General features: G+C 50.7%; 1 protein-coding gene across 1 annotated transcript in view; it reads right to left on the bottom strand.

The window, feature by feature from the left end:
* Positions 1-7,637: 7,637 nt before the first annotated feature.
* The window catches only part of BCL11A (BCL11 transcription factor A), a 73,289-nt gene continuing 70,813 nt past the window's right edge, over positions 7,638-10,113 (bottom strand). The window contains exon 4 of the mRNA XM_086631133.1: positions 7,638-7,729. Coding sequence (XP_086487259.1) covers positions 7,638-7,729 — 92 coding nt within the window. The remainder of the gene's footprint in view (positions 7,730-10,113) is intronic.

The following is a 10,113-nucleotide window of genomic DNA, read 5'->3' as shown; positions in this document are numbered from 1 at the left end:
AAATAAGAAACTTGGTAGGTATGGTGAAGCCTCGATCGTTCCTGGTGTGAATAAGTGCCTCAAACCAAGCACCTGAAAACCCCGTGGTCCCTTCACCAGACTGTATGTTTTCTGTAGCCCACAACCAATAACACTGTCGGCAGCATCACGGAAGCAGCTGCCCCCCAAAAGGGGATGTAACGCCACGGGCAGGGCGCAGGTTGCCCAGAAAACCCAAAAAACTCAGACAGGGTCTCAGCCGAGCGCTTCGTGATGCACAGAGCACCGGTGTCAGCACCGAGCCGCCGGCCAGAGGTGCGCGGGGACCCAGACAGCCCCTGCAGAAATGGAACACTTGAATAAAATAAACCCAGGGCGAGTTCAGACCCCATTTTATGGCCTCGGAAACCCACCACGACGCTGCTGGCTTTAGCCACGGTCTCCCCATCCAAATCCGGTGTGAACACACACTCTCCTGCCCGCAATAAGCACCAGCTACTTCTTCTGACACCCAAACCACGGCTCAGCATCCTGGACTCCGCCTTCAGCAGCTTCTTACTTAAGTCAGCTAGGCCTGACTTACTTTCTTCTTCTCTTTTTTTTTTTTTTTAAGTACGCAGCATGAAAAACCACACACAGGCCAACTTCAGAGCTATTCCCACTAGAAAAATTAAATACTCATAATGCTTTTTTAAAGTGAATTGGGCCCCTTAATTTGCATCTTATAATAAGGATGTTATCGTACTGGTTTATGGCTCAGCTCTTTAGTTTCTATCTCTCAGGGGCTAGATTTCCCCTCATGAGTTCAATAGATATCTGTGAACTAATGTAATTTTTTAAAAGGCTTTTCTTCCGTATTAACATTACAACCTTTATGAGTTAAAGGTTTTACTTGCCGAAGCGCGGGGCGCGTTGGCGTTGGAGAGCCCGGCACCGTACTTGGCAGCGCGGCGTGGAGGATGCTCCAACCTTGGATTAATCCCGGGCAGCGGGTGGAAACCTTCCTCACCTCCTCTCACCCAGCCGAGCTCTCCAGCGTACTCCATCTCTTACATTTAGCTTAATTATAAAACATTGTCACTCGAATATTAAAATAATGTTTAATACACAGAAGGGAATAAGCTGGTCTGGAAAACCGCATAATTTCCCCGTGCCTGTCCTTCTAGGCGCATGCAATGAGCTTTTTTCTTTTCCCCCTTCTTTCTCCTGGCTGCCTCTTACAGCGATGCTGGGAATACACTTCCAAGAGCCTTTAAAAAGGCGTTTAAAAGCCAGGGAGGCTTTCCCCACCTCCGCACTCTCCCGAGGCGCCCATCCTCTCATCCCCTTGCCCTTGGGAGGCAGAGCAGGGCTGGGTTGGGATTCGTCCTCCCAGCCCCTTCCAGCCCTGCATCCGTACGGCAGCACTGGGGTCTCCAGGAAAGGAAAACAGCACCGACTTGACTAAATCCCAGAGGACGTTTTTAAACTTGCCCGAATTAGGGCCCAGGGGCGGATGCTCAGCATTTCAAAACAGCCGGTCTCCAAGGTGCTCAAACACGCCGCAGGTAGGAACGATGTCGAAAATGCCAGCCCCTGCTTTAATATACCCCGGGATCATTCATCACCTCCACACCTTACTTTATATTGCCAGGCTCTACTTTAAATAAGCTTTTTTTTTTTCCTTCCCCTTTTTCCCCTCCCCTTTAATGACTACAGCTGCAGAAGGTGCTCTCTCTTCAGCAGGGGGGAAAAAAAACCTTAAAAGGGGATTTTGGGCAGCAAAACGCCAACAGGAGCAGGCAGGTGCAAAGCAGCTCCCAAAGAAAGGTTATTCCACGATGCTTCTGCATGGAAAAGCTGAAACCCAGGGGAGCATACCAGGGAAGCAGCAGGGAAGAGAATATTAAAAAAAAAAAAGTAGTTTTATCCACAGTAGAATTAGGGGTGCAGAGGTGTTTGGGGAGAGTGGGGCAGGCAGAGCCCACCACCCACCGACAGTGGCTTTTCTGGAGACGAGCTGTGGGACGAGGGCTGCCAGAGGACAACTTTGGCACACAGGGACAGGGGACCAAAGCAGCACAGCCACTGGGCTCTGCTCACGGACGCAGAGCTGTAAGAGGAGGTCAGCGAAAGGACAGACACTCATATCAAGAAAAAAAAAAAAAAGCTTTATTTAGGGCTCTGTCCTCTACTCCCTCCTTGCCCAAAGTGTCCCGCAAGGGCACAGCTATTTAAAGAGTCTGATCTGGCGTCCCCATAGGCACTACGAGCTCTGCTACGGATACTCAAGAAGCAAGTTCACAGCCTCATTTTCTGCTACCTGCAGGTATGCTTCACAGCAGGCCCTTAGCCACCAGCACCTTCATCCAACTTCTTGCTATGGACAGGGTGCAGACCCAGAGAAACCCGAGTGAAAGGGTTAAGCAGCCTGCGGATGCTCCACCTGTGCGCTCACCACTGGGAAGCATTAAGGGTTTACCATGAACTGGTGCAGGTGGTCCAGCCTTTGGCTGCAGGTTCTTTGATGTGTTGGTCTGGACAAGCTCTAGGGACCACAGGGACAACCCGTCGAGAGGCCACCTCTTGCCAAGGGGACTCTGTCACTGGGGCCAGCCCCTTATCAGTTCCATGGGGTTTGGGCACTGGTCTTATTGCTCCACCTGGGCCTTCCTATTGAGGAAAAACTCATCTTGCCTGAGCATTTGAGGAGGGGAAGAGGGAAAGTCCAAAGGTATTGCCTTTTCCATTCCATTTAAATTTTAAGATGCTGTAAAATGTGAAAATAACTTGAAAGGCAGTGGCCCCGTTTTATCAATAGCAAGTATTTATTAGCCTCCTTGATTTACAGTATGTTTCTGAAAGTCATCAGTCCATCACATTCTTCAGCACGGGGGCTGAGTTGTTTTTCTTGGTCAACACAATATGGAATATAGATCTGAATATTAGAAGCCAAAAACAACCTTCATTTTGCATGCACATAGCCCGCCGACGGGTGGCCCATAAATGAGTCCTGTATAGCCCTTAGACACATGCATTCGCAGACACTGGGGAGAGGTGGGAGCTTCTGTACATCACCACTGGAAACCCGGAGGGTCATGGAAATCGCCAGGGAACAGCCAACAGGGCTAGAGCAACCTTGGAAAGCCTCACATCCCAACCATTAAAAAAAAGGTGGAAGTCCACCTCGTGATCTTGCTTCTTGGTTTTGACATGACAAGCTATTTGTCCATCTCATTGCAGTGTTTGGTGCTCACACAGCACAGACACCTCCACCCACCCATTATCATCCCTATTTCCAGATTTCTCCTTTTTTTTCCCCCCGTCCCCCATGCTTGCCATGGGGTTTTGCCTCTCCAGCTGTCTCCCCGCACCACCTCTGCCCATCACCGCAGCACGTGAGCGCCTGCCCACCGGAGCCATGGCCGAGCCGGTGCTTCCCAGGGATCACATCGCGCTCGTTATGGGAGGCCAGACCAAATTAAATTGGGGCCCACTGGTTCTGCCATCTGAACTGCATCACCACTAAAGACGCAATAAAAGTAATAGCAACAATGAACAAGCCTCTACCAGATGTGTAACTCTAGCTAGGGAGATTAAGGAATAATGGCCAGATTTGGGTTTTGGGGAGGTTTTTTTGGTTGTATTTCCCCCCCCCAGCTCCATCTTTCCTTGGGAATAATTGATTATTTGGATCCCTGTAGAAGATGAATGGTAAGAGGGCGACTCCCAGGGAGAGAGGAGGTTCAGGGGTGTTGGGATAGAAGGGCAACAAGGTTTTATTGACTTGAAGCAGATACAACATAGAACTGAACGATGATGCCTAATCACAGCTGCGATGGGAAAAACTCAGAGGGGGAAGCAGAGAATTAAAAAAAAGCAGCAAATGAGGCACCACTGTCATTCAGGGGGGTTGTTCAATAATAATTTATAGTGGGAGCACATGAAATATCCCACCAGAGCTGCCTTGCCAGGGCTCCCTGCTATGTTTAGCAGGTCCTCCACCTCACCACCAAAAATTCTGCAGGTAAAGGCTCAGCTCTGGGTTTTGCCGGCACCCAGACAGCTCAAACACACATGGCAACAGAAGTGAGAGGCATAACAAAAATACCAGGTAAACAGCATATTCACTAAAATAACCCCCAGCAGCCCAAGAAGGATGGTGTTTCCCTCCATCTTCCACCAGTTTGCGGTCGTGTTACCACCCACCAGCACCACGACGCTCCCGAGCCCGATGCTGCCACTGGTCCCACAGGTCACGTAGAGGGACCCGACATGAAGCTGGGGTTGACATGTTGAACATAAGAGGTTTGGGAATGTTGCTTAAAACCTCATTCAGAGGTTTTTTGATCTGTTTTTGGGTCCCTTCTGGAGAGAGCTTTCTCATCTTCTAAAAGCCCACGGCCCAAACACATCGCAAATCAAAAATAAGTGTTATTTTGAAAGCAAAATTTAAGTTAAGATTTCACAAAAGGCTTGACCTTTTCTGTGTTTTAGTGGCACGAAAGCGTGCTCAGAAATAAAATACAGCACAGTCAAATTGTCTTCAAGTTTGAAAACAGCTTTTTAAAACCCAAAAAAGCTCAAAGCTTGGCTAGATCATTCCCAGGGATCTTGCTCATCTCAGCCCTGTGGACCAGGAAAGTAAGAGCTTTTCTTTTGCTTATTAAAAGCTCTGAAACTTTAGGAGCTTTGTTTTTTTGGGTTTTTTTTGGTTGTTTGTTTTTTTTTTAAAAGACCAGATGTACTTATTTTTTTAACTTTGATGTGCAGACTGACAGGTTGGGAACACGCTTAAATACCAAACCCCAAGGACCATCACCCCTCTTGTACTGAAAACAGAGCGACCTCCAGCTTCGGGGCTAGTGAGTTTCCAGCTCTCCCCTCACAGGAAACCCTCAACTCCTGTTAATTGGCAGAAACTCATTAAGCTGCTGCAACACGATCGCCAGCGATCCTCCGCACACCCAGATACCGAGTCCTGGCCAGACCAAAAACCGGCTCCTAACAATACCCCTAATTAAAGCACAGAGCAGCCCAGGTCGCATGAGGCAGCGGAACCTCTTGTAGCTCCACCAAACACTTGTGCTGGGGCTGCCCTCTTGCTTTGCAAGAGCCACGCAGACCCTGGAGCAGGATGAGGCCCTGCAGCTGGGGAGAGCAGCCCCCAGTGCAGCCCTAACACTTACAAGGGGCTCTCAGGACAGTCCTTATGTGTATTGGTAACTTTAAGGCAACACATAAATTCTGCAGATGTTTTAAAGTCCTAAGAGTTTGCAGAGGGTTAACACTGGTATTAAAAAAAAAATATACATTTTAAGGACTATTTCACTTTACCTTCAACACTTCACGAAAGGACAGGTATAATTTTTCCCCCTCTGCACTTGGCACAGCACATTCAGCCATCGCTGCTTTCTTATTTTCTGCTCTTCCTGGGAGAAACGCCTGCCTTGTGCTGGCTACTGGATCAGAGATGGGCCACAGCCAGAGAAGTCAGAGCACGTCGCACTTGCTCCCTCAGGCAGAGCACCAAAAGCACAACCAGCTGCCCCAGAAGCCACCTATGCACTGAGCTTTGCCTGTGCTCAGACAAAGTACAGGTAAAGACACCCCCCAGAGCTGGCCAGCACACTGAAAAACCCTTATCATGGGGCTTCCCAGCTGCCCTTTATTACAAACTGTAGATATGTACTGGATGACCCCTGGTTCGCAATTTGGAGAGAGCGGAGCAACCCCCTTCGCAATTAATAACTTCGTTAGCCCTGATGTGATGCAGCTGCCTGGTGCAGAGGTACCCCAGGGCAGGAGCAGGGGTGCCAGCAGCTAACAAGAGCTGCTGACTCCTTACCCAAGGCGCGTTTGCAATGAATGGGATGCTTAATGCAACAGGATTCACCCTTCTGAGGCTCAAAAATCCCTTATAAGCAGACACGGAGGTTGTAGGACAGGCTGGGATAGGAAAAATCTTTTAAAAACAACTCCTAATGATTAAAAAAAAAAAGCTTAGGGTGCATGCAGACTTTTGGGACCTCAAAACCCAAATTCCCTTAAAAGAAGCAGCAATAGCTCCCTTTGGGTCAAGCCATGCCAATGCTCCGAGTCTCCCCAGGCTCCCGGCACAGCCCTACAGCCGTGTGTGGAGCTGCTTCTGCCACCCAACACAGCCCCTTGCTGAGCTCTGCAGTATGAAAGTGTCTGTGCTTGTGCTATGCCCTGGCCAACATGACAACTGCAGCCTGTTTCGTGTTGTTTTTTTAAAAAAAAGAGCAGCCACCACCCATCAAAAAGTCAATGTTGTTTTCCCTATGGCTGTTTTGCTCAGATTTTAAGAAAGGTGATGAATAAAACCAGAAGTGAGAATGAAGCTACCACACAAAGCAAACAAATCAAAAAAGTCCTTGCCCCATAACTCGGCTCCATCCCACTGCAACCGACTCCGCTTGCTACTCAGCTGGTTTCTTTCACCAAATAAGGTCCATTCCCGCTCGCCGGCACAGGCATGAAGAGCTACAGCCTATAAATCCCATCGGAGACAGCACGCAAGCACGCACTTCACCTATCTTCTCTTCAACAAAGCGCTTGGACCCCGAACCAGCAAACTCCTTGGGTGGGTGCTCAGCTCCAAGCGAGGGATGAGTGTCGCTGGGGGGGGGCAAAGCTGCGCCAGGGCTGGAGCGCTCGGTGGGAGACACCAGGACACCAACGTGATAGCAGCTTTCCCCGGTACCCTGGCTTGGGGCAGGGATCTGCATCCCCTGGAACTGACAGCATCTCCATAGCAAGACTATCACTCATCCCAAAACCCTCCGGCTGGTCTCACTTCTCCTTGGACGAGCGCTAAGGGATGTTACGGATCCCACCAGCCCCAAAATTACATCATTTACCAGCAGAAACGCAATAGCCGACATTCATTACGAGGAGGCGGGCGATGGAGGAGAGCTGGGATACCCCCCGCTTCAGCATCACCGAACGCCAACGGGGGTTCGCCCCGACTCGGGGTGCCACGGCCGTAAGCCCGACGCCTGGTCCAGCTGGGAAACGTCTGCCCGCCCGGAGCCACGCAGACCCCCGTGCCCACACCAGCCTCGGCTTTCTCTTTGCAAACTCAGCACTCGGTTTTCTGCAGCCGATACGGTAACCCAAAGTCATACCAGCCGCCTGGCCCTTGTTAGCATTAAAAATTAAAGACAGAGCAAACAAAACCTAAAGCTCCAACATTTATTATGGCAATTTCCCACCCGCCCACAGACCTACACTGTGTTTTTGCTTTATTTTTAATTCATCACATCACATGGGCCTTCCAAGAAATGGCACTTCATGGAGATAACCAACAGGCCGGGCGGTTCACGAGAGCGAGACAGTCTTTTCCGCGGGGAACGGAGCCGGGTGAAGCCATCCATAAGCCCTTGACCTTGGTGGGTGGGTTTGCTTTTTTTCTCTTTTTAGAAAATAAAAAAAAAAGAAACAAACCAAAACAAAAAAAAAAACAACCCCAAAGAAGTGTTGTACTCTATTACAAAATATAAATACGATAGTCTTGCAGGCAGGAGGAGCCCGGGGAGCGCTGCCTTCAGCGGGTGACTTCTCAGGCTCTCCCAGGGACGCGGCGAGCCAGCAGGACAGAGGCCACCTCCGGACGCCGAGACGCCGCCGGCCGCTCGCCCCAGCTTCACCTCCTTTCAGAATTTAAGTGCTCTTGAACTTCCATCCGAAAACTGCCAGACATCCGGGGCTCCCTGGGCGCTGCGCCAGCTGGGGGGGTACGCCGAACCTACAGAGAGCATGGGGACAGAGGAGAGAACAGGTGTGACATGGCCCACGGTGCGAGTTATTCTCTTATTTTACTTTTTTGGGGGGTCTTTTTTTTTTTTTTTTTTTTTTCCCTTTAAGAACTAGGACACCCAACTGCTGCAAAGGGACACGGCAGGACGGAGCCCTTCCTCCTCTCAGGCCACACTCTCACATCCGGCATCGCTCGGCACCGCGCAGGAACCACAGGGATCATTTAGGAGCAGAAACCCCTAATCTTTACTGAGAAACCCATGCTGGGCCAGGAGCTTTGTTTGGGCAAGGACCAAGCCAGCCTGTCTGAAAATTTCCTTCTATTCTTTCCCAAAACTTCAGGGGCTTCTCCCAGCACCCACGGTGCACCCGGCTGCCGAAGACCCTCTTAAACCCATCGGTACTGTTAACACGCCACGCAGCGGGTGGTTCATGGAGGACTTCCCCCAACTCATCACACGTTGGACATGGCACGGCGTGCGAGCACACGCTGCGGCAGTGATGCTTGAGCTGCAAAGCCCCAGCCCGTGCCCAGCGAAGCATGTGGGCGACTCGCCATCAGCTCCGGCGGTGTGGGATGGGGCGCCGGGACAGCAAACAGCCTCAGCTCCACTCACACAGAGAAGGAGGGCGGCTGCAAGTCCCTCCTCGAGGCTGATCACCAAGCACCGTGCTACCCCAAACAGCAGGCTACACCACGCGCAGCAGTGGCCACCGCTCCCCTCAAAATCCACCTCTGCATCCCGACCAGGGCACCATTTTCTATGGAAATGGCTACGTTAATACTTAAGAGAGCAGTTGAAGGGCTACATGTGGAGCTGCCGTCAAGACTAAACCAGCAGCTCCCAGGCCAGATCTTCACTGGGTGGAAACGAGTGGCTCCTCCGAAGTCACGAGCACGTGCCTGATTTCCCCCCAGGGAGGGCTTGTTGCTGCCGATGTCTGAGCCTGAAACTCTGAGCCCGACACGTTTCAGGCTGACGTTAAAGCAGGACGAGACTTTCAAGGGAGCCAAGGGCGCCGCAGCCATCCTGGCCAAGAGCCATACCAGCACAACGCCGCTGCGAACCGTACCTCCTGCCAAGGGGCATGAAACCAGGGGTTTCCCCTCGGTGGGGAGGGGACCCCACACCTGGATGCCCGTGGCTCCTTTGAAACCAGCAGCCGAGCATCTGGGCTCCAGGAGCGGTGGCTCTCCGGCAACTCCGGCTAAGAGCCCGCCAGGCAATACCACTCTCCTAGTCAACAGTACGATTTGCCACATGCCCACTGAGAACGGTTTTCAACTTTTACAGGAGAAAAAAAAAATGAGGGAGGGAGCTAAAAGAGCGGCTGGTACCTCTTTTCTTTTTCATACAAACTCTGCACTTTGATAAACCCCAAAACTGTATCTTGTCAGATACGCCAAAACCTCCTGAATGTCAAGCAAAAGACACGGTATCACTTATTCCTGTATTTATCTCAGCCCTTGGAACCGTAATAAATATGAAACATCTGTAGGCTGAATTTCGGATACTGTTTCAGCGCCTTCATTACATTAATCATTCCATTTGGAGGAGATTAAATACTAACAGCAAAGGGGTCTGTGCCATAAAACCACATTCCTCCTCGCGAGTCGATGGGGTTTAAGATTCTAACGGTAGAGACGCCGCTACTCAAATATCGCTGTTATTTATAGAGACATCTTTTTGCACAAACAGAAAAGTTTGCCGGGAGCGCAGGTCACGCATGCGCAGGATGCCCACGCAGCTCAAGAGCACGCGATGGGGCCTTAGACATCCATGCCCCAACCCAACAAGCTTCAACGGGTTTATCATGCCATTAACTCATCGCCACTGGCAGAAAAAACCCTCACGTCAGCGAATTCTGCTTTGGCGTCGAGGTGACAGCACGTCGTCGCTCACGAGCGACGCTCTCACTGGCCATCCCATGCTCAGACAACTTCTCCTAAAGCAGGAGCTGCTTCTGAAGATCCTCCAAGCCACCGTCCCAGCCCCGTGCGCGCGGTCGCGGGGCAACGCGATGCCCGGAGGGCACGTTCGGCTCTCTGAAACTCATAAAATTTAGCTTTCTGAAACCTGCAAATCCAACGCATCGCTGCGCAAGCTAAAAAAAATATAGTAAGTCATTGTATGCTTTCCACCCGTTAATTCTGTAGCAGTGCATGGAGCCCTCCGATCTGCCTAGAGATGCCTGAATACGGATATGTCCACAGAAGCCCATGTATATGCCTGTTTATAGGATTAATTCATACGTAAAACAGTATAGAGAAAGGTAGTGGAACGACGACCGCCATAGGATTGACACGAGGTACAGCGCCCACTCCAAAAGACGACGCTCGACCCCGGGCAGAGCAGCCAACATGAGTCCTCT

This window comes from Tauraco erythrolophus, chromosome 2, assembly GCF_009769465.1.
Source record: "Tauraco erythrolophus isolate bTauEry1 chromosome 2, bTauEry1.pri, whole genome shotgun sequence".
In the NCBI taxonomy this organism is placed as follows: Eukaryota; Metazoa; Chordata; class Aves; order Musophagiformes; family Musophagidae; genus Tauraco; species Tauraco erythrolophus.
Note: the sequence above shows the minus strand (reverse complement) of the source record. Positions and strands in the feature narration are given on the sequence as shown.